Here is a 25,653-nt window from a genome sequence, read left to right on the forward strand (position 1 = left end):
TTTAAGATCCCCTGACCAGCAAGATAGTCTGTGGGTCCTAGAGTTTGATGGCTCAGTTAACAAGTTAGGGGCAGGAGCTGGAGTATGGATACATAACAAAGAGAAAGCCTGTGCACAAGGCCGGGCATATAGACTGAACTTTAAATGCACTAACAACATGGCAGAATATGAAGCTCTGCTACTAGGTCTCAAGATTGCAAAATCATTACAAGCACATAGCCTCTCAATCATGGGGGACTCTGATCTAGTAATTCAACAAGTAAAAGGGGATTTTGTCACCAATGACAAAAGATTAAGGTCCTACAGGTCTGCTGTAATTGAAATACTAGAAACTTTCTCCGAGTTTGTTCTCACAAAGATTCCAAGGGGCCACAATCTCCATGCTCACAGCTTGGCAACATTTGCCAGCACCTTCAAATTCCCACTACAACCCAACAATTGTTTCACAGCAGAAGTCAAATATAGGCCTTCTATTCCAAACAATGTCAAAGAATGGCAAGTATTTGAGAATGATAGGCAAATAAACAACTTTTTAACTTTGCAACAAGAGTTTACAGGATTAAATATTGACCTTGAGACAGCAAGTCAATCTCAAATTGTTGATGGAGCAAGTCAATCACAATTACAGTTTCAACAGTCTGCCCACCCAATGTCACCTAGGACAGCAAAACAACTACTTAGTCCAACCATTTTCGACAAAGAAAACATTCAGCAAATTCACCAAATTGACTGTGAAGAGCTGGGCAATGCTGAAGATGAAATCATACAACTCAAAGACAATCTTCTCCCAGCAGGCCTTACCCCACTAGAGGACATTTTTGACTCAAATGATGTCCCCAGGAAACCAAAGATGCAACCATTAGATGCAACAATTGAAGAATGTAACATTGGTACCACTGACAAGCCTAAAATAATAAAGCTGTCTGCTGCTTTGCCCCCTGATCAAAAACCCAAATATGTTGATCTCTTTAAAGAATTCCAAGATGTCTTTGCCTGGGGTTATGAAGACTTGAAGTCTTATGATACCTCTGTTATACAGCACACCATTCCCCTCAAGCCTAATCAAAAACCATTCAAACAAAAATTGAGAAGAATCAATCCTGTGCTTCTTCCTTCCATTGAAAAGGAATTACAAAAAATGTTCAAAGCTGGGATCATAGCACCAATCAGGTTTTCTGAGTGGATTTCAAATTTGGTCCCTACAAGAAAGAAAACTGGTGAGATTAGACTTTGTGTAGACTTAAGGAATTTGAACCTAGTATCACTCAAAGACAACTATCCCTTACCCAAAATGGACCACATCCTTCAAAGAGTAGTAGGAGCCTCAAGAATATCATTGTTGGATGGCTTCTCAGGTTTCAATCAAATCCTGGTACACCCTGATGATCAAGACAAGACTGCATTTACTACCCCATGGGGTACTTTCAAGTATGTGAAGATGCCCTTTGGATTGAAAAATGCAGGGGCAACATTTCAGAGAGCAATGGACATTGCTTTTGCAAAGGAAATTCATGATTTCTTGGTCATTTACTTAGATGATCTTACACCCTTTTCAAAATCTGACCAAGAACACTTGAAACATCTGAGACAAATCTTCATAACATGCAGGAAATATGGTATTTCCTTAAACCCCAAGAAGTCTTTATTTGGTTTAGAAGAAGGGAAACTTCTAGGACACATCATTTCGAAAGATGGCATAAGAATTGATCCAGATAGGATACAAGCTATCCTACAAATGCCTCACCCAAGGAATGTCAAAGAGCTTCAAGGATTCTTGGGAAAAATCAACTTTTTGAGAAGGTTTATCCCAAATTTAGCAGAATTAATCAGATTACTAAACAATATGCTAAAGAAAGATTCAAAGGTCAAATGGACTGTTGAAGCAAAACAAGCTTTTGAAAGTATAAAATTGGCCTTGACTCAAACCCCAGTGTTAACTAACCCTCAATTTGACAGAGACTTCGTCATTTTCTCCTTTGCCTCCCAACACACTATTGCTGCTGTTTTATTGCAGAAAGATGACCAAGGGAATGAAAAGCCCATTGCTTTTTTCAGCAGAGCTCTTAGGGATGCCCCCCTAAAGTACCAAATAATGGAGAAACAAGCCTATGCCTTGATCAAAGCCATCAAAGACTTTAGGATTTACATCCTTTACTCCCATGTTGTAGCTTATGTACCAAGTCCTATTGTCAAAGACATTCTCACACAAGAAAACTTAGAGGGAAGGAGAGGAAAATGGATTGCAAACATACTTGAATTTGACATTGAAATAAAGCCTACAAAGTTGATAAAAGGGCAAGGTTTGGCTAAGTTAATGACAGAAGCAAATTTCCAAGCCTTAGATATCAACCAACTGGACAGTGAAACAGAGCTGGCGACTCCAAAGATCAATGTAGCCTTTGAACAATCTCCATGGTACTCTGATATCTGTTATGTGTTACAAAACCTGTGTGCTCCCCCAGGACTGTCCAGAACTAAGTCTAGGTTCCTAAAAATGAAAACATCCAAATTTTGTGTGTTAGATGAGAATCTACTCTGGAAAAACCATGAAGGTATTTTGCTGCACTGTCTTCTTGAGAATGAAACTGATAAAATTATGCAAGAATTCCATGCTGGAGACTGTGGTGGACATTTGTACTGGAAGTCCACTGTGGACAAGATATTAAGGGCTGGTTATTACTGGCCCACTATGTTCTCAGATATGAAGAAATTCACAACATCATGCCACAAGTGCCAACTGTTTGAAGGCAAAAGACAATTGCTGCCACTCCCTTTGAGGCCCATTGCAACAGAGAGACCTTTTCAACAATGGGGCTTGGATTTCATCGGAGAAATTCACCCCTCATCTTCAGGACAACACAGATGGATTCTAACAGCAACAGACTACTTCACCAAGTGGATTGAAGCTGCCCCATGCAGACAAGCAAATGATTCAGTAATCATTCAATTTTTGGAGAACAATATACTGGCCAGATTTGGCTGCCCAGACAAGATAATAACAGACAATGCTGCTGCCTTCAGATCCAAGAAGATGGTGAACTTTTGCCATAAATTTCACATTACTTTGGGCCATTCTACAGCTTACTATCCTCAAGGAAATGGTCTTGCTGAATCATCAAACAAAAGCCTGATAAACATCATAAAGAAAGTGCTGGAAGAGAACAAAAAGAACTGGCATAAGAAACTAGTAAATGCTTTATGGGCAGACAGATTAACCACCAAAAGATCAATTGGGACCAGCCCATATGAGTTAGTCTATGGATTAGAGGCCAGATTTCCTTCATCACTAGGTGTGCCAGTTATGAAACTTCTACAAGAAAGCCAAGCAGAGCCAAATGATATGCAAAGAAGGATCAACCAGATAATTTGTCTACAGCAGACCAGAGAACAAGTTTTCAGCAGAGTGCGGATACTACAAGAGAAACTGAAAAAGGCTTTTGACAGAAGAACTAAAGCTGAAGATTTCAATGTGGGGGACAAAGTTCTAAAGTGGGATGCAAGAAGAGAAGAGAAAGGGAAACATGGGAAATTTGATTCCTTGTGGAAGGGACCATTTGCTGTCCAAGCAGTACAAGGTAATAACACTTATTTCCTTAAAAGTTTGACTGTGACTGAACTAGATGAAGGTCCTGTCAATGGCAGGATGCTGAAGCACTATTATGATGGTTCACTATGATAAGGATCCAAAGGTTCAATGTATATATGCAGGCCTACATATGTTTTCTATTGTTAGTTTGTAAAAAGAGGTTTTCCAAGTGCTGCAACTAGCAGCAATAGGCAGATAGAACCAGAGGTTCCCCAACAAAAAGCACACAATTTTGACAGGTTACACGCATCAGATCTCAAAGATTAAGATGGACAATCAAGCAACAAGGCAATATGACCTGCTGTTCTTGGTCTTTCAAAAGAAAAACCATCCCCATGTGGAGCCACTGTTGGATACCTATAGTAATAGGTTTCATATTTCATGATTGATTATTGAAAATCCAAATATGCTCTGCTTTGTTACTACAAAGATCCCATATTTCCAGGAAATCAGAGGTGTGTGAAATACTTCAAATATTGAGGACCTTATTACAAATTTTGTGGATGATTCAACAGTTCAAGCTGGATCATGCCATGTTTCAATTTTGAGTTGTAGAATAGAGAAAGAAGTCTGTCCAAACAGCTTAATCTTGGCAGACAAGTAGTTCAGGTAGAGAAACAAAGGTTCCCAAAAGTCTAATCTGGGACCTTGGAAGAGATAAGGGTAGAAGCAGATAGAGTAAAAAAGGAAAAAGCCAAAGAAAAGAAAAGGCAATTGAGGGTTGCAAGTTCAAGTGCCCCTCCAAGGAGAAACAAAAAATGCTAGGTGAAATAGTGGGGTAGGCAGTTGTGGTTGCAGAAAAGACATGTTCACCATCACATAGTTGTCAAAGATGTTTTGCCAAGGCAATGAACATATCAGCAAAAAAGGTGGTGAATTTCATGGATTCACAGCAGAGAGCATCACTAACTTCACTTTTTCCCCTCTACTCCATCATTAACACCCCCTTTCTAAATCCCCCTCCTTCCCTCATACTAACTCCTAACTCTACTATGTAATTCCCCTATTTTACCCCTACCCCTAATAATAATAACACTAAGGTGTATAAAACCCCAAATGATATATATTTTCCCTCCCCTAGGCATAATAGCCGAGAATTCTGCAAAGAGGGACCATAATGGCACCTGGCCACCATGGTGAACCTATCTCCACTATTTTTCCTTTGCTGCAAATCATTTCCCCCAAAAATATACCTTTGCATGGGTAAAACCCCTCTCTAAACCCCTTTGATCTATAAAACCCTCTGCAAACCTTACAAAAATCAAATTTCCGCCTTCAGCACGTTCCCAAATGCAAGCGCGGGTGGTCAGAATCAAAACATTTGGAAAACCATGCCAAAAACCCACAGACGGTTAATATTTCCGCCGCATTATCGGCCGTGCACCTCACACCTCCGCCAGCCGTCGGATCAAGCCTTCCAGATCCGACGGCCCACAGCAATATCGGAGCGCCATCCGCAACCGCACGTTAACTCCCGAGAACGTGACGTTGCGCCTCGTCACGCCTCCGCCACGCGTCGCCCGATGGACCATCTCGGAGCTCCCTCTGACACCCTGGGCGCCGTACTCTAACCGCCCCGAGAGACCGTGACGGTTAGAGCCTTAACCATAACTCTCACGGTTTCACTTCCGCCCGTCCACCATTAACCTTTCTGCCACGTCCAGCTCACCGCTGACTGGACTGCCACCTCACCGCCCTTTGACCGGTCGTCTTCTGCCACGTCCTCCCTGATGACGTCAGCTGACGTCACATCACCGTGACCCACCAATGACGTCATGCTGACGTCATTGTAAAAAAGCGCCAAACGGGTAAAAAACTCATATTAACCAAATTTTACGCGTTTTTTCACCATTTCATCGTTATTCCGTCTGAACTCTCTGCTCAACCATTTCTGCCTGGATTTCCGCCAACCGGCAAAATTAGCTAAAGCGACCACTTCAGCAGCTGCAGTACACCTTGCCACGACCTCTGCACGTCGAATTACAGGTATTTACACTGCCCTGCCTTCCATACGACCTGCATTCAGCTCAAAACTGCTCACAGGCATAATAGGACCATAAGATCGACCTTTTCACCGTTAGAATCTAGTTGTACCTCCACCATTGTCACTGTGAGGTCCAAAAATTCCCTGCAGAGCCGTAATAAGCTGCAATTCATCTAAAAACCCCTCAGTTCTGCGTTTCCCCGGCAAATTCACTACTAAATATCTCTGAACTACTACCAGAAGCTCACTTAGGCCCCAAAGAGGCTCTGTTACCAATTACCAGCAGTATTTCAATTTCTAGCTGGTGAATTCCCCTCTGACAGTTCAGAAAATCAAGCTATTTTCCACTGAGGGCAGTCTGCGGTCTGTTTTTGCCCATTCACCTGTCAGATTGCAATAGTTTACCCCTTCAGAAGCTATGGAGACCCCCATTGCTCTCAATATCAAGCCTATCAATGCTCCCCACCAAGAATTGGCATGGAAGCCCCTGGGAGACATGGACTACCAAATGCTGGACTGGTTTCCTATGGGAACTAAGTATAATATCCTGATGCTAAATGAACTGAGAGCCCAGCACCTGAGTGGAGCAGATATCTTGGGGATTTGGGAATCAAATTTGCCCATATACAACCTTCCCCAAGTTAATCCCATGCCAGAGCTTATCTACAGTTGCCAGGAGTGCTATGACCCCAGCCAAAGGGCAGTCATTAGCCCCACAGGCCTAGTCCTGTTTCAGATCACTCCAGAGAGTATAAATCAGATGCTGCATTTCCATACAGCCAAGAAACTGACCCCTCTTTCCATGCAAGATTTGATAAAGAGAGGAAATAACCTGTCTAATGACCAGATTGTGAAGATTAACCAGCTATTTCTCACACCTAGCTCTGAAGCAGTCAGAACCCCTCCCATTGGGTACCAATGTCTGAATGAGTTGGGCAGAATGCTGGTGGACCTAATTAGCTATGTCCTAGGGTTCAGGGGGCTGGAAGATGTAGATGACAGCATATTGGCAATGCTGTCTATATTTGCCCCGGGTAAGCCTCCAGCTGTGCAGTATGACTATGCAACCTACATTGCAGAGAAGATTCATGATCAGTTCATGAACCTCAAGAGAGAGAGACTGTTCAGATACTCCTCATATATCTACCATTTGTTCCTTTTCAATCAGCCAGCCACCTTCTCAGTTCCTTTGAGGCCACTCAATGCCCAAGGAAGCCCAAGATCAGTTATTTTCTGGACCTCTGTGTTTCATTTTACCTCAGTATCACCTTATACATACTGTGAGTTCATTGATCTGTTTGTTCATCCGGCCCTAACAGTTCTGCAAGGTACTCCTCCTCCCAGATTAACCGACGAAATGAGGAGGATTTTACATCTGAACAAATCCTACAATATTGGCAACTGGTACTTCTACCAGAACCACACAGTCCTTAGGATATATGGCTGTGAATTGAACCCATTTAGATTGCCAAGGTATGTCCCCATGAGGCTTTTTGCCCTGGAGTATTTCAGGCAGTTTGGGAACTCAGATTACCTTCATTTTCAGAGTAGAAACAAAAAGTCACAGCTGAAGGTAAGAAGCCAGCTAGGTTCCTTCTTGTATAACAAGAAAGAGGAAGGATGGAAAGAGGCACACAGCATGCTAGAAGGCCTCAGATTGCAGACCAGTTTTGAGTGGATTCCTTATGACCCCAATCATAGTATCTCCCTCAGGAGAATTAGATACAGACTGGGCAACTATGCACATAAAAGACAACCGGAAATAGAAAAGTATGCCAATGCACTAGATTGGGAAGAGGGTACACTAATAGAACAACTCACTGAGGTAGAACTGCTTGAGAAAGAAGCCAGGAATGTACAAAAGGAAACTGACTTGGAAACTTGTGCACAGGTGCCTTACTCCTACAGAAGACAAAGTGGAACAGCTGCTGGATCTGCAGCAGCACAGCAGCAAACCACTGAAAAGACATCCCAGGCAGCAAGCAAAGACAAAGGTAAACAGGTGGAACAGCCACCTGTATTGACAGAGGAACAAGTGGACACCTTGCTACAGCAGCAAGAGGAAATGGAACAGCAAGAGCTGGGACAGCAACAAGAAAAAGCACAGTCCAGTGAGCAGCCCTTACAGCAGGAAAAGGGGACAGATCAACCTGGCAGTACCGAGCAGCAGCCTCAAACAAATGTGCCTCCCAGGACAGACACCAATGTTGACACATCAGTCCTCCAAACACCACAAAAGGAGGATGTGACAAGGAAAAGGGATAGAGAGACCCCCCACACCTCATCTTTCATCAGGGGAGAGAAGAGACAAAGACTGAATGACTCCCAAGAGGAGGACATTGCAGTAAGGCAAGCCATGGGTATGGGCCCACCCAGTGGAGAACTTTCGGCCAGCTCATCCCAGCGAGGACATGACATGACAATGGGAGGAGAGGTCAGCTCCTCCAGTGAAACAAGAAAAGGACAGTCAAGTATAAAACAGCAATTCATTGACATAAAAAGGAGGAGTGATCCAATAAAAGTGCAGCTATATGATCACTTGTTGAACCTAGCTCCTAGCAACCAGCAGAGACTCATGTCTGCTTTCGATGTGAGCGAAGGCAAAATGATAATGAGCCATTTCATGCCTACATCTTTGCAGCCTCAGTCCACCTCAGATTATCTAAGAACCAACATGGAGGTTCTTGCCAAAGACATACACCCCATGGACAAAATTGAACTACATAAGCAGACTGGGGAAATGGTGTATGCCTCCTTGGCAGATGAGACATTAGAAAATTATAAATTAAAGAGCAGCCTAGACAACACAGCTTCTCAGCTGGAGTTAGAAAGAGCTTCATCACAGGCCAAGGACAACAGGATCAAGTCCTTGGAAGAGGTAATCATAGAGATAGGGCATGACCCTAAAGATGTCAAAGGCATCCAAGAGCTCCTGAAAATAAGGGATGCAGATATGGCAGCCCTAAGAAAGAAGATCAAGCTCCCGGCCACCATCCATCCACAGACCGATGAAGTTGCCCAGCAAAGGCAAGAGAAGGAGGCTACAGATCTGCTGATATCCTTATATAAAGAGCTGGTCAGGACTCAGGACCAGCTAGGACAGACTGAAGCTGCAAAGGCAGCACTACAGGAGACACTAAAGCAAAGAGAAGAGGGCCAACCCTCCCAGCCTCCTCCTATCATAATAAACCTTGAGGAAACCCCTCCCAAGATTACTCCTCCTCTTCAGCAAACAGAAACCACAGCACCATCCACAGCAGCAACAACAACAAAATCAGAACAGGCTGCTAGCTTAGACATGCAAAAGCTGCAAGCTGAGATCCAAGCCATGGAATCTCAAATGAAAGAGCTGGATGAGCTTAAGAAAACCTTGACTAAGGTTAATGAAAGGTTTGACAGGAGTAAACAGAATGAGGCAACCAAAGACAGAGAGGTGAAAGCTCTTAAAAAGAGGATTGCTGAACTAGAGAAGGAGCTTGCACTAGAAAGGGTGACAGCTGAAATGAAAGCAGTATTATGGAGCAACATTGGAAGGTCCATTGCCAAACAGTGGCAATATATTGAGACCATGGATGAGCAAATGGTGCTCATCACCAAAGCAAATAAAGAAATACAGAGAGCCAGGGCGAGCCTTGGACACATGCCAGAAGCTGCCACAAGGATAATCAACACTCTGAACTATAAGACTAGCTCTCAATTAGCTGTCATGGGAATCACTAACAGGACAGAAGCAATTGCTGTAGCAAAGAGAGTCGTTACATTAAGGAACTTAGTTGGAACATTGGAGAGGAGGACCCAGGATATGCAAACTGAGATCAATAGATTCCTGGAAAAATTCGTGACTCTGCAGAACAGAGGCCTCCCCAGCATCTTAAGCAGTGTAGGAAGACTGCTCACCCTGGACAATTATAACAAGAGGATTGATGCCCATGCAGTGGCAGAAATTGCACAACCACCCAGCACTTCAGCAGAGCCAGGGCCAGCCACAGGGCAAAGTATGTATGACAGAGTGGAAAACCTGTTTTTCCTAATGAATGAAGTGGACCATCTGTTTGACACACCACCTAACTTCTTCAAATTTACAGAAGCAGATGAAACTCTGGGTGCAATTCTAGCACACCAACTGCCCACTCAGGATGCCTGGAGAAATTTGACACAAACAGTTCTGTCAGGCCAGAATCAGTAGCGCTGTTCCTACAGGCAAATAAGCATCATGCGCAGGCACAGTTTTGAGGAAAAATATCTACAGGAAAGAGGCAGAGGCTGAGCCAACTCAGCAGGACCATTGAGCTCAACACAAGCAACAGTCACAATCACAGGTGACAAGTCCAAGACACAGCGTACAAAGCATTAAAGACAGGTTTTCCAGCATTTACTCAGAAAATCTTGACCGACTTAGCTATCTCCAAAGGCTAAAATATCTTCTGACAGAGCATTTAAATGCCTGTACTCTGTAATCAATGCTGCATTAAATTGTGCCCATAATATCTTAAATAGTTGGTAAGGAAGTAAAATCTGAGATAACTCAGGACTCAGATATTTTGTAAATGACCGCAAGTATATATTCACCCTTCACAGCAGTGAAAGGGGTTGGTTGATAGTTGTTATTTTCTTTTGAAGAGCTCTAGCTCGTTGTAACATTTTCAGAGAATTAATACAAAGGAAGAATGGAATTTCCAAGGCTCGGTGTTCTTTGATGTAGTGTGGTGAAAGATGAATGTTACAGGATCCCAGGGTGTTGCATAAAACAGCAAGTATTCTCAAATCTCTTTGTCATGTGTGTTTTGAGTCTTTTGTTCTCTTTGTTGTTCTAATGTTTTACACTTGATAGCAAGGTGAAAGGATAGTACCAGGATTTAACCATGTTTACCCTGGACTCAAACTGAGCTATCATATATGTTTTCCTCATATACAGTAACAGAATTGTAATTCTTAATTGCTGCAATTCAAAACTGTGTTTTTATTGTAACAGTCATTCTCAGGGATTCAACTTTTGCCCCTAAGACCTCTGTTTTCTCTTCTTAAAGCTATCTGTTGGGAACATATAAATAACTAGTGAAAATTCTTAAATGCTTTCACTGTTTGTGTTACCTGTTTCCAGTCTTTTAATCAAAAATCTGTTCTATTAAACACTCAAATGGCCCTGTAAGTCCCATCTTTCATCTCAAAATTTCAAACACATATAGCTACAGACTCCATTGCCCAATGGTACTCAACCTCTCAAAAAAACACTTCACTAGAACCTAAAAGGAACTTCATCAACCAAACACAAACAAAAAACAGTGCATAATAGCTAGCCTAAAACCCTATAACAAACAGTTACAAATCATAAAGAGAGAGCCCTCTCTGATCACAGTTTGGCTAGAAACAGTGATCCAAAGATTGGTTAGTGGTTACCCCGGCCGTATTCCCTTGGGAGTCATAGGGAACAACCTGGGTGTTAACAGTATGTATTACTCATGTATGAAATGTGAATTGCAATTCCCTTGGTGAATATTTGGAATAGCTCTCCCAAGTGGCCTTGATCCCTGACAAAGATAATAGCTAGGGTTTTGAGCTAGCGACAAAAATTCCCTTACTCCTTACCAATATTTAGCAAATATTTCACCTCCATAGACTCCATCATCCCAATGACTATGCATTGGCCTCGTCATTTTGGTCATCACTCATTAGTTTATCCCCAAACTCATTTTCACTCTCCTATTTCTGATTTCAACCCTCTTAAGGTCAAGCCACTAGCTAGGGCTAGGGTGCAAGTTGACCTAGAGGTGCAGTATTGGCTTGTGGAAGGATTCAACATTGAGGGGAGACTTGATTGCCTCAAAATCAATTCCCTTTAGTGGCCAATTCATCCATTCTAAGGCTAAATTCTCTTTCCCTAGCTACACTTTTCCCTCGGAAACCCTAGCTAGCCCTAGGCTTCAACTTGGGGGCTGATTGAAGGTTTCTTGTTCCATTTGATTACTGATATTCATTGTTGGAAACCTTTTCTTGTCCTTTTGATTCTAGGCTAGTTTATTTGGCTTGTTATCTCTCAAGCCATATATCAATTGTGCCCTAATAAGGCCTTACTAGACAATGCAAGTTGCCTTTATTTGCTTGATTGAGCCTTGTATTTAAGAAGAGCCATCCTCTATAATCCTCTCTTGTCACCTTGAGCCTTGAACCTAGCATACCTCTCTTAGGTGACTTATCTAAAGGGAATCCTCCCATTGGTGAAAATCCATAACGAGTAGGAGGTAGTGGTTGTGGTGACAGTGGGCCACACCTCATTGTTTTCCCTTAGTCTAGTTTTAATTTTTTTCCTTGTAGGTTACCTCCCTTACAAGACTTGCTAGATTTTGAGGCAACACAACTCATGAAAGTTTGTTCTTCTTTTAGAAATGTCGATTTTCTTCTTAATGTTAGTCAAAACAAAGAGATACTTCTGATATTTTAGATTAGGGTTAATCTTATTCTCATATTATCTTAATTTTTCTTTTTCCTATAATTCTTTATCACACCACAATTTCTCCTTAAATTTAGACAATAATATTTTTAATATTACTGTTATTTTATGGTGGGGGCTCTTCCTTTATTCTCCAATGATTTAGCCAAATTTTCGCATCTTAACGCTGCCTTCAGTTGAGCCACAAGCGGTTTGGAGTAGAGATTGAATAAATCTTAGGAATCCTCTTATATTCCATGTCGTTTATCTTTTTCTTGTGCATTAAGTACCTAGTCATAGTTTTTCTCTTAATGGGGAATTACTCACTTCCATGAGTATGATAGGATAGGGTGTATTGTCTCTAATTTTGAGATTATAGTTTATAAAACACTTTTGGATTTGCCCTATTTTTCTCCACGATTCTCTATATATACTACAATCCCAAACTTCAAAACTATATATGACAGCAGGAGTGATGAAAATTTCAAACAGGAGTTTTTTCTTATCCCATAACTTATTCACAATTGTTTTCAAGTCCATAATAAGCTTTCCACCCTCCATTTACGCTTTTCTCAATGCTAAAGTTCCAATTAAGCTTGTGATGAAGGTAATTTTGAGATATTTGCATGAAGTAACTTCCTCTAAACTTGGATTGTCATACATGAAACTAGCATAAGTGACATTTTTGGATTTAATCATCATAACCTTCATTTTGTCGTTGTTAATAGTAATACTTGTACTAGAGTAGAAATCCTTGAATATTTTTAGTTGCTTGTCAGGATCATAGGAAATCCTCACCATAAGAATGATACATAATTGGTATAACAAAGAAGGATGGTAACTATACCAATGAGAGTCAGGTTAAAATAGCCTACTTCTTCCAAATATCCCTCTAACTTGTCAATATATATGACAAAAATGGTAGGGGACAGGGATAACCTTTCTTAACTCCTATATTATAATTATTTTTTTTCGACCAGCGCTCAGTGTTCCTAAACTTGGCAACAACACTCATACAACCTTACCACAGTCGCTGTCAGTTTGGAAGAAACTTTTAGCTCTTCTTTAACCTACTCCAAAGGCTAGTCCTCGTAACTATGTCAAAATATTTTTTGAAGTCAACAAAACGATATAGGAGATTAGTTTTATTATTGTGACTTTCCTCCTTAATGATGCTAAGCATAACAAGGTGGTCCACAGTTAAATGATAGCTCCTAAATCCAAACCAGCCTTTAGCTCCTTTTTTTGTGGTTTTCTAGCCATAGCATGGCTAAAAGGAGGCTCATCATAATGGTCCTATAAGTGGAGGGATTGTTTTTATCCCCACTTTAAAAAATTGGCACAATGAATCTTTCGGTCTAGGATTTAGGAAAGCCCCCTTGACAGCTAAACTGAAAAACCTACGGATCTGAGGATATTCATGTTATTATTATAATATTGAATTTGAAGCTGATCTTCCTCACAATTAAAGTCCTATTGAGAAAATCTTAATCATGAATCCTAGTTCTGCCCTTAGCACTGGTCACCCTAAACTACACTTAGTCCACTTCTATTTTTTATTTTTCGAGCAACAGTTCTTGATGTTTTTTTATTTACACGAGTGATCATCAACAAATGTTGGAAACTACTCACTAGCATGGTATGCTTTGCAATGGTAGGTGCCAAATGCTATTTGATATTGGGTGAGCTACATTGACAATTAAATGAGCAATGGCAAATATGATAAGCTAATAAAACATCCGCTATCAAACTGACTTTTTCCCATCAAACAAAAACATTATACATATATTTGGGAAGCATCTAATTTGCATAGGCATCCATCCGAATTATCGTTTGAACTATGCATATCTATGTGGATGGTTATTCACATATAATCCGAGATATGCAAAAAACCGAATATATGCATACCTGTTTGTTTGTTATGGTCTGTGTGTGAGAGAGTGTTAGAGAGAGAAAGAACTTTACATGTAATTAAGGGATGCGATCTTTTGGGAAGGAAGCCTTCCTGATAAGTTGTTATTTCCAAGGAACCTGCAATCATTGCAATGTAAGTTATCTGGCAGGTGATTTTACTTGTGACATGCCATATGTTAAGTTGTTAGAATTTTTGGAGAAATAATTGCATTTCACACAATTTCTGAGCATATTTTTTTATTAAAATACATATATTTTTGTCCAGTAATCCACTTACAAGAATGTCAGACTCCCCAAATTTTGGAATGAATCTGGAATTCCTCCGGTAAAATTATTAAAGCTCAAGTCCCTAGCACAGTAATATGTTCAAGTAAGTAGGCATGCAAGAATAAGACTGTCAATAATAGTCAAACTAAGGGCTGTGTATTGTAAATTAGATTATGATATTTTTCAGAATTCAAACTTCTGTCCTTATATTGTCCAGATAAGAAGCCTATCTCTCCTTTCTCTAGGAGTACCACGAACTAAATTCATGTAATGCTTTCTATACTCACTGAAATGAAATGAAATACTCAATGTGCAAAATGAAAAGGTTTGAAAGTGGTAGCACATTCCTGTAATATGTAAAGTCATATAACTCCGTCTTGCAAAAGACAACCTGCATCCTATTGTAAAAGCAGAAGAATGATGCTTAGGTAGATACGGTATCAATATTTAATTGTCCAACTAGAAGCATGCTCAAGCTGGGTACAGACAAGAAAATCAAAGTCCAAGTAATGTGTATGAAGAGAAATTTTAGAAGGTTGATTCAAAAAAAATTATTTTCACATTATGTTAGTTTAAATTGATTTTATATTACCTATATCAGTGGTAAAGAATTGACCATGGTCCACTGAACATTAATGGAGTGATCATTGAAAAAGGGGTATAATTTTTTATTTTGAAGCAGCTTCTTCATATCACAATTTAGGGTACATATCCAGATTTTAAATTCAATCTGGTCATTTTTTACTAAGTAGCGATGAGTGAGGGAATATATTCTGTTAAAATTGGCCAAGACTTGCACCTGGACCCAGCTATTGTTGCATGGACAAGTGCAAGCACAAACACTGTGACTAGCAGGTCTTGAATTCTGGTGAGGGCTATATTACCTACCTCTTTCATCAACCAGACAAGCTGCAATTGACTAAAGCTATAAAAAAAAAAAAAAAAAAAAAACACTTCTAAGATAGATAGATTTATGTTTTTATGATTTGAATGCAAATTCTATAAATCCACTTGCATATTTTGAGTCAGTTACTGACAGGTTATCTTTAATAGTTTGTGAGTAGCATGAGCATCATCAGCAAAAATTCATAGAGAAATAAGGTATAAGCAATTGAATTAACAAAGAAAAATAAGAGGCTTTCTAAATGTGAGCATAGGAAACACAATAAGAAACACAACGCAGGAAAAATGCACCATCAGAAGAAAAAAAAAATAGAACTGCATGGCATGTGCACAAGTGGAGTGATGAAAATGCTCACGCATGAAGCAAAGTGTAAGAAACGAATTACTGCAACTCTACACTTTATGTTCCATTAGGTATATGAAGGAGAACAAAAGTGGTAGATGGAGAATATTTACTAAGTCTCCTGTGATATATTTCAAACTAGCAGTTGAGGTAGGTAAGACATACAAAAATGCAAAATACATATATAATATATCTCTCAATAAGGAAATTGCCATCAATTTCATCTGGTGGTACACCCTTTCCAGGGAAGAACGGTACAATCCTATGGCTGTTTAGTTCGGATACGAGTATGTATCTATGTTTTTGTTGAAATAGAGGGCATAAACCAATGGTAAAACACTCTGTTGAATGTTAGAGGTTAAAGGAAAAAAACTGTTGGATGTCTTTCTTGCCTAAGAATATTAGGAACCTATTGGTTCATGAACTAGAAATTTGGAAAAAATCCAAAATAAATAAGACAAAGTCCTTCCATTCATTCATATATATATTGAAATAATACTTCTTATATTCAATTAAATATATTTACAACAGCAAAGAAAATATAAAGGTGGAAGGGTGTATACAATGTATCATGTCCCTTCTCGAACACATTTGTAGCAGGGTGTTTCCACACATTTTTGCACAATTTTGGCTAAGGGAAAGAGTCCAACATTTTCGACTTAGGGACTTAGGAGGAAATTCAACTTAATTTGGTTGATAGTGGAAGGTGGAAGCCACCCATGTGGGAATGCAAACTAGGCCATTCAAATGGTTTGGAGGGAATTCGAAGTGCTGGATGGAGGGGCCCACATGAGGCAAGGAAGGCCCACAAAGATAAAAGGAGGAGAGAGCTCTCATTTGGATTCATTCTTACACCTTGCAATCAAAATTACTTGACTGTTCACTCTGCTATTTAGCTTAGTCAACCGGCTATTTAGCCACGAATCTCTCAAGCGGGAGATTCAACCTCTATTTCGGGGGACCATCCGTGTCTGCCCTAGAAAGGTGTTAGGATATTCCGACACATAGGAAGTAGTTAAGTATAACTTAGTCTAGTATAGAGTTAGGTAAAGTGTGTTTCTTTACTATGTACTTTTTGTAACTTACAATCCGACAGTCACGATATGTAGTGATCCAACGGTTCATTCTCTCCTCGGTATTACCGACACTTGATCCGTGGCTTAACACCCGATTGGTCCATGATCTCTATTTAAAGAGCATGGAGGGTCATTTGTGGGGTAACCGTTCATGAGAGAAGCTTATGTAAATTTTCATTCTTTTATTAATAAATTGCTTGAAGTGGCCGCGTTGGCTTAGGCTGTGGACTATTTCCCTCTTTGAGGGTTTTAACCACGTCAAAAATACTGGTGTATTGATCTGTGATCTATTTGTGAGTGGTCTCCTTTGGTGTTCTGTCTGAGGAACTTACCCTGTAAATTCCTAAATGGTATCAGAGCTATTTGAGGGCCACATCCGTTGGTGATCCAAATCTGAAGCCGGTAGAACTGCATCCGACTGTCGTTTTCTAGATCTACTGTTTCTGACTGCTTTCGGGTTGAGAGGACTGCTCTATTGTGTTAGAAGCATCTGTTCCAGTGAGGAACCCCTTTCGTTTCACGCGAAAAGGTTTCTGGTAGCCCTAGCTACGCCATTTTAAGATCTGGAGGTATACAATGTTTATTTGCAGTTTCTAGTTATTTTCTCTCTGTTTATTATTTCGGTTTATTTAGCTCCTTTTTTATTACCGGATCTATACCTCTCATTTCTGCGTATGCTCTTTGCCCCGCGACTCTGTGCGATCTGGGCAAATCAGAAACAGAGAGGAAGGATTTTTCTCGTGCGTATGCTCTTTTCCGCCGCGCCTTAGTGTGATCTCGGAAAATCAGAAACATTGAGGAAAATATTTAGTTTCCGGGTAAAGCTAACTTCAAGCCGCAAGGTTTGTTTTTTTTTGTATGTCCGTGTTGGGTTTTGTGTTTTTTTTTTTGTAGGGAAAAAGAGCTTTCTCAAGTAAGCACGCAACCCAAAGCTTCAGTGAATAATAATAAAAAAAAAAAACCCCTTCCTCTTTTCAAAAAATTACTAAACTTTTAGTTTAGCTCACTTGGTCCAAATCTACTTTATGAGAGTAGAGGTCTTGAGTTCAAGTCTTCTTTTTGTTGAGCTAATTAGATTAAGTTTGGAAAGGGTGCGAATTTTTTTTTTAATATAACATTATCATTCATTTCCGCACATTCCCGCACTTCGTCGGCATCTTCATCAACTTTTCTTCCAAAAGCCATAACTTCTTCATCCAGAAGCTGTTTTCAGAGCCGTTTTTTTTTAACCAGCCTAATTTTTCGAGATCTTTCCATTGGAACACTTAGTTTCAACATCTATAGCTTCAATTTCTATTAAAATGGAAAGTCCATGCCAAGTTATTCTTGACAACACCAACTACTTCCAATGGTGGTCCTACATTGTGGATTTATTTAGAAGTAAAGGTCTCTACAGAATAGCCTCAGGCCATGAAACCAAACCGAAAGATGAAGATAAGGTAGCCAAATGGGAAAATAGGCAAGATCAAGCACGTGGGTTGATAGGGATGTCTATTTCTCTAGATCTTAGATTCCATATTGCAGAACTTGATACTCCCGAGGAAGCAATGAAACAGATTACTAAAGTTTTTGGAATTAAAAATGAACTTAAAACCCATCAACTTGAAAATGAATTGCTTACATTGGACCCCAATAATTTTTCTTGCATTGAAGATTTTTTGTCCAAGTTCAAGACCCTTAGACTTCTCTTGGAAGGTGTTAAGGTTAAGAAAGAAGATAGTAACCTTATCTATTCCATTCTTACTAAGTTGGGACCAATCTATTCTATGTTTGTTTCCACCTTCCACTCTACAAGAGAAGCCTTCATTTCTCAAGAACAAGCCTACAAGTCCCCTTCCTTTGTTCCTTTTGTGATTCTTTAATAAGAGAACAAGAAAAAGTCTTACACCTTGGTCTTCTTAATCTTGGAAACTCTTCTAAGAAAGCGTTAGCTGCCCAACAGCAACCAAATTCAAAGAATCCTAAGAAGTTGTATCCTAAAAGGAATGGTCCTAAACCAAACAAGGGTCCTAAGCAATTTCAGCCTCAAAATGAAAAATCATTTCAACAAAATGATAAGGCAAATAAAAACAAAGGGAAGAAGATTGATAGACGTTGCCACTTTTGTAATCGAGATGGCCACTTAGAATCCAAATGCTTTAAGAAGATGGAAGCCTTGGAAGCAACAATGAAGAAGCATAACATCCATTTGGAGCACTCTTCAACTTCAACTTCATCTTCAGGAATAACACTTTCTGCATGTGGTTGTCAAGCATCTCGGTCTGGCTATGCACTAAACGTATCTTCTTCTTCTCATTCTCATGAGTGGCTCATTGATTTTGGAGCTTCTTATCACATGGCCAAAAACAAAGCCATGTTTTCTTCTTTAAATGATTGTAACACCAAAAATATATATGTTGGTGATGATAGATCTCTTAGTGTTGTAGGGACTGGAACTGTTCATATAGACAATGGTCAATTTAATGATGTATTATGTGTTCCAACCTTATCCTGCAACCTTCTATCTGTATATCAGATAACTCATTTAGGTGAAGGTAAAATCGTTGAATTTTCACCTCCCGATGTTGTAATTAAGGACCTAAGAGATCCTCGACAGATTTTAGCTACTGGCATTGCTGATCACTCTATAAGGTTGTATAAGTTTAACAACTTTGGGTCATCAAATCTTCCCTCAGTATTTGTTGCTCATAACGATGAAGTGAGCAAACTTTGGCATGAGCGATTTGGTCACTTAAACTATCGCTCCCTTCAGAATCTATGTAAAGAAAATATGGTGACAGGTCTTCCAATGGTATCTTGCAGAGATGGTGTTTGTTCCGGATGTGTACTCGAAAAACATCATCGGGATAGTTTTGAAAAACGTGCCTCTTGGCACGCCTCAGCCCCTTTACAGCTTGTGCATAGTGATTTATGTGGTCCACTTCCAGTTGTTTCATTCTCTGGCTACAAGTATTTCTTAACTTTAATTGACGATTTCTCCAGATGCACTTGGGTATACTTCTTAAAACTCAAGAGTGAAGTATTTAACATATTCTTGGCCTTTAAGGCCTTTGTTGAAAAACAATCTGGACATCAACTTCTTAAGCTAAGATTTGATAATGGCGGAGAATATGTTAACAACAAATTCATCAACTTTTGCACTGAGAATGGAATTCAAATGCAACATACTGTTCCATATATTCCACAACAAAATGGTGTAGCTGAAAGGAAGAATCGCACCTTAAAGGAAATGGATAATTGTATGCTTCAATCTAAAGGACTTGGTCTTAATTTTTGGGCAGAAGCAATTAACTGTGCAAATTACATAATAAATTGCACTCCTACTAAGGTTTTAAAGAATATCATTCCAGAAGAAGCATGGAGCTCAATTAAACCAGATGTAAGTCACTTTCGTGTTTTTGGAAGTGAAACATGGGCCCATATTCTAGATGAGAAACATAAAGCTTTAGAACCTAAGAGTGAAAAATGTGTTTTTGTTGGATATTCTGAAGATGTCAAAGGATAGACTTATACCACTTAAGTCCAAAAATGTTATCATTAGAAGAGATGTAAAATTTGCTGAAAATATATCGGCCTACGAGCTTAGTTCGGCGGATGTGCCACCTCTCCCTATCTCTTCTACTTTTGAAAATGTTTCTTCTTCAGATGATGAAAGCGAGGATGACAATCCTCCCCCACCTTCTCAAGATCCTCCTTCAGCTCCTCAGCTTCCAAAATGGGTCCATGCTACTCAGGATGCAACAGGTGATCTTGCTAGTGATCCTACAGATCAGCAACGTACACGTTCTCAGTTCGATAGAGCCTCTTCTTTACTGGCTCAAGCTTCAGCGAATTATGATCCTGACACCTTTGCAGAAGCTTCAGGCCATCCAGATTGGGACGCAGCTATGAATGAAGAATATCGTTCATTATTGGCAAATGATACATGGGATCTTGTTCCTCTAACAAAGGGACAAAAACTTGTTAGATGCAAATGGGTTTACAGAACCAAATATGGACTAGATGGGAACATTGATAAACATAAAGCTCGTCTTGTTGCTAAGGGTTTTTCACAAGTTGAAGGCATTGACTATACCGAAACCTTCTCCCCTGTTTCCAAAATGAACTCTATGCGCCTTGTTCTTTCCCTTGTTGCCTCTTTCAAATGGGAAGTCCATCAGATGGATGTTAAATCTGACTTCTTGCATGGGGACTTGCATGAAGAAATCTATATGGAACAACCTATTGGCTTTATACAAATAGACTCCAGCCTTGTATGTTGACTTAAGAAATCCCTTTATGGTCTCAAGCAAGCTCCTCGGGCTTGTATGCCAAAATGGATAGCTTTCTTTTAGAATCTGGCTTTTCTAGGTGTCATTCTGACAATACTGTCTACACAAAGAAAGTGAGCAAGTCTCTTATCATTCTTGTTCTTTATGTTGATGATCTTATCCTTACTGGTAGTGATCTCAACCTTATCAACCATGTAAAGTCCAGCCTTAAAAGAAGTTTGAAATGACAGACTTAGGACACTTGCATTATTTTCTTGGTCTTCAAGTCTTGCAATCCAAGGAAGGTATTTCCCTTTCCCAGTCCAAGTATGCCTGTGATCTTCTACGCCATTTTCACATGGAAGACTGTAAGCCAGCCCCTTCTCCCTTTCAATCTGAAGCCAAACTTTCAGTCTCTTGTACTTCCCCTGAAGTTGATGCTACCTTATACCGTCAACTTGTAGGAAAACTTTTGTATCTAACCCATACTTGTCCTGACCTTTCCTTTGCTATTGGCCTTGTTGCTTGGTTTATGCAAAACCCACATGAAAGTCATTGGAAATCAGCGAAAATAATACTTCGTTATGTTCGAGGTACAGTTCAGTTTGGGATTCATTAAAGTGCCGAAGCATCTCCTCTATTGGTTGGTTTCACTGATTCCGATTGGGCTGGTGACCCTGATGATCGGAAGTCTACTGCAGGTTATGTGTTCACTCTTGGTTCAGGACCTATTACATGGGCTTGCAAGAAACAAGGTGCCATTTCTCTTTCTTCAGCAGAAGCCGAGTATCGTGGTGCAGTAGAAGCTAGTAAGGAAGCCTTGTGGCTTCGTCAGGTCCTGTCAGAGTTTGGCTTTCAGCAGTAGCATCCGACTACACTTTTGTGTGATAATCAAAGTGCCATTCAACTATGCAAAGATCCAGTCCAACATCAGCGCAGCAAACATATTGAACTGCACATGCACTTCATCAGAAAGCTCATTCACGACCATGTTCTTGAAGTGCAATATTGTTCAACAAATGATCAAGTTGCAGACATCTTTACAAAGGCTCTCACAGAGGCGAAGTTTACTAAACTTCGATTTATGGTTGGATTTCAGGAAGTTGTCACTAAGGGGGGATAGGCTCTAGTGCCTCCTTCCTTCTCCTATTGTGTCATCCTTCAATCCTATCCCAAATTGTTCTTAAGGGAGGATGTTAGGATATTCTGACACATAGGAAGTAGTTAAGTATAACTTGGTCTAGTATAGAGTTAGGTAAAGTGTGTTTCTTTACTATGTACTTTTTGTAACATGCAATCCGACGGTCACGATATGTTGTGATCCAGCGGTTCATTCTCTCCTCGGTATTACCGACACTTGATCTGTGGCTTAACACCCGATTGGTCCATGATCTCTATTTAAAGAGCATGGAGGGTCATTTGTGGGGTAACCGTTCATGAGAGAAGCTTATGTAAATTTTCATTCTTTTATTAATAAATTGCCTGAAGTGGCCGCGTTGGCTCAGGCCGTGGACTGTTTCCCTCTTTGAGGGTTATAACCACGTCAAAAAAACTGGTGTATTGATCTGTGATCTGTTTGTGAGCGGTGTCCTTTGGTGTTCTGTCTGAGGAACTTACCCTGTAAATTCCTACAAAAGGCTGTTCCATAAGTATTTCAGGAGTTCTAGGAGTGTGTTACAGCACTACCATTTAACCACAACAGGGAGTGCGTATTTCTGGCTAGCTGGAGAATACGCAAGGGGAGTTTGGAGCTATCAGTGATCAAGCATTTGTTGGGAGAGTTACAGGATTGGGAGAGCAACAAAGGGCCATCCTTTCTTACGAGTTTGCGTTGATTTGCGGTAGCATCGGATGTGCTCTAGCCATGAAAATTGGTGGAGAGGCTAAATCACATGAGATCTCCAAAATGCAGAAATGATTTGGGTAAATTCCACCCAGTTAGAGAGATATTAAAATAATTAATATTTTTAATGGATTATTGATTTGAGGCTTCTGCGATCTGTATTTTGTGTGGTGTTATCTTCCGGAGTCATCGCATTCATGTTTTTTCGGAATCGACGTTTCGAACCAACCTCTGTGGTTCTTAAGTCTAAACTTAGGAAAATTAAAATATTAATGGGTATTAATATAAAACTAGGTGAGAATGTTCTAAATGAAATGGATCAAACCAAATCTAATCTTATCTGTTGATTAGGGATTTAATTTCGGTCTTTGAATATTCAATAGGAAAAGTATAAGAGGAGGCTTGAGGGTCAGTTGGAGATACACCAAGATTGATTAGTTAGTTCGATTTTCTGGAGCGAGGCTTGCTAAGAAAATTCCAACAAGTGATCTGTTGCAGCGAGGGGCAGTGATTACATAACAGAGAGGCAGAGATAGTGCCAGAGGGTCAGTGCAGTGACTGAAGAGGCTGACACAGAGGCAGCCAAAGCTACAAAGAGGCAGCAGGAGCCACACAAAGGCAGCTAGAGACTACACAGAGGCTGAGGGGCCGGCATGGGTGACGCACAAGGCCAAAGAGCTGATGCGAAGAGGCAGAAGGCTGACGCGGAGGGTTCTAGAGCTACGTTGAGGCTAGCAGGGCTGACATAGAGCCTTGGAGAAGCACCGGAAGGATTTTTGTGGGGCAGACCTGCTGAATATTTGTCTCCGAGAAGAGGCATTACTGACGTGTAAAAATCTCTGTTGGGTGAGCCAGTTTTGCATCCTAGTTGTACTCAAGAAATCTACACAATAATAAAACCCTCAGAACTGTTGCACCGGTTTTCCCGCATTGGGTTTTTCCAAGGACGATTGTCCAAAAATAACAGTGTCTCTTGTGTTTTTGTCTCAGTATTTCAGTTGATGATCTATATATAAGTTAAGGTTGTATCTGTGTTTATTTTCAGCGTTTAGATTTATAAATAACTTGTTAATGTAATAAACAAGTAGGAGAATTAAACCAGAGGATGCAATAGGGATTTCTAATAGGTTAGACTTAGAAATTTCAACATGGTATCAGAGCATTGCAGATCACAGGAGGACTAAAGGCACCAGCAATATCATAAATTTGCAGTAGTAGTAGATGTCCCGAGAGACAGAGTTGCTCCTAAGCCGAAGGCAGTAGAGGAGTGATGCAGAGGGCCTGTGTCATCATTTCGAGCCAAAGCGAGGGCCAGCGCAGAGGCAGAGAGAGGCAGAAGAGGCTCACGAAGAGCAACGCCATCCTACTCAGCCAGGTAGGATTCACGCAATTGGCCAGAGGAGTGATTCAGCGTTTGTTGGGATTGCGCAAAGCTAGAAGGCTCAGTTTCCTCAGTTGTCGGGGCCTAGGGAGCTGTGGGAAGATTGTGGAGTTGGTGGGGTGTTGTTTCTATCGGAGCATAACAGTACCTAATGGGACAGAACCAAGGTAGAGGGAGTTGCTACCTTGATGGATTTCTAGCTAAGAAATCCAGATCCAAGTTGCAGTTGCAAAGAGGATTGGAAAGGAGTGGTTCAACATTTGGGGGGAAGATTTCCAACAGGGAAATTAGGACTCGGAGGATGTAATATCCCGTTTCAGGAATATTCCTCAAACCCCAGCAAAACCCCAACCAGAAAATGCACAAGTGGTATAATAGCCGAGAAACTCACAGAGATATAATAACAGTAGTACAACAAACAATGATGTATACATAAAATATAATAGATACTCAAGAAATGCAGCGAGAAATGTTAAGCCATTTTATTATACTAAGTAATGAAATGAGTACAGGAGGTGATTAGCAAGATGGCACTTCGACTTGCTCAAGGCAAGTGAAGAAATACACTAAGAATAGAAAAGAAATGGTTCTACTCTGAACTGCGTCCCAGCTGCTGGAGAACTGTCGTGCTGCTGCAGCTGCTGGAAATCAAATGAGGATTTGGGGCTATTCCCCTCCTCAAAAAAGGCTAAAACTCTGGAATCGGACTCTACTCAAGAAACCCAGAAAAACCCAGAAAGATTTCCTGGAATAGCGACCCCCGAAAATCACCCCCTTGGGGTTCTGCGCAATCCCTCAATGCTCTGCGCTGCCACTAAATGAAACCCTCCAGAAATATGCCTGAAAGCTCTGCCAACATGCAAGGGCTGATCCCCTACTCAATCTCCCAGCACAAATCCTACTGCAAACCCTCAATCCAGAACTGCTGCCAGAGAGAACTGCGTCATCCCTCTTAGTGCTGCGCAGTCCTCCAAGGTGCTCAATCCTCCTGCCAAAATGCTGATGTAACTACTACTGAAATTATAATGGAAATACCTTGCCCGAGCAGGCACTCGAAGTCCCCCAGGGCTGCGTCATCCCTCTCAGTGTTGCGCAGTCCTCCAAGGTGCTCAATCCTCCTGCCAAAATGTTGATGTAACTACTACTGAAATGTTAATGGAAATACCTTGCCCGAGCAGGCACTTGAAGTCCCCTGGGGATAAGGGTGAGATCTCCGAACGGAGACACTCAATGCACTAAATAGTGCTGCAAACTAGCTAAACAGCCAGCATGCTCTAGGTCGAAGCGACTATCTCAAATGCTCATAACAGAATGCCAAAATGAGGAAGCTCTTCTTTCCTTTATAGCCTTTGCCTCTCTCAATCCCAAGGCCCACCTTCTCTAGCGTAATTCCTCTCTTGCCACGTGTTTCTTCCTTTCTGCGCAGTCCATCCAAGTGTCTGCGTGGGCTCCATCTCTGCGTCGCCCTTTGGCCCCCTTGGCTCCTCTTTAAATCACAACGTTGTGCTACTAGGAAGCGACCTTTATTCTAAAGGTGAGTCATGTCCCCTTTTCCTCACATTTTTATTCATAAATAACTATAGAAGGCAAAAATAAGAAAAATCGAATATTCCAATTATCCATGGCTAATTAGGAATATTACAGTCTCCCTTGGCAAAATGTTGCTTGTCCTCAAGCAA

The 25,653-nt window shown here is 40.6% G+C and overlaps 1 protein-coding gene across 3 annotated transcripts in view; it reads right to left on the reverse strand.

The window, feature by feature from the left end:
• Positions 1-25,653, reverse strand: part of LOC149227109 (putative LRR receptor-like serine/threonine-protein kinase At1g56140) — a 686,518-nt gene that overhangs the window by 257,414 nt on the left and 403,451 nt on the right. For all 3 annotated transcript variants that reach the window (XM_089377692.1, XM_089377694.1, XM_089377693.1), the window contains 2 exons: positions 14,189-14,260; positions 13,963-14,028 (listed from right to left, as the gene is read on the reverse strand). In XM_089377692.1, coding sequence (XP_089233818.1) covers positions 13,963-14,028; positions 14,189-14,260 — 138 coding nt within the window. The remainder of the gene's footprint in view (positions 1-13,962; positions 14,029-14,188; positions 14,261-25,653) is intronic.

The sequence above is a fragment of the Pinus tabuliformis genome, chromosome J, assembly GCF_031772625.1.
Source record: "Pinus tabuliformis cultivar Carrire ecotype Pingquan chromosome J, CPIR1, whole genome shotgun sequence".
Taxonomy (NCBI): domain Eukaryota; kingdom Viridiplantae; phylum Streptophyta; class Pinopsida; order Pinales; family Pinaceae; genus Pinus; species Pinus tabuliformis.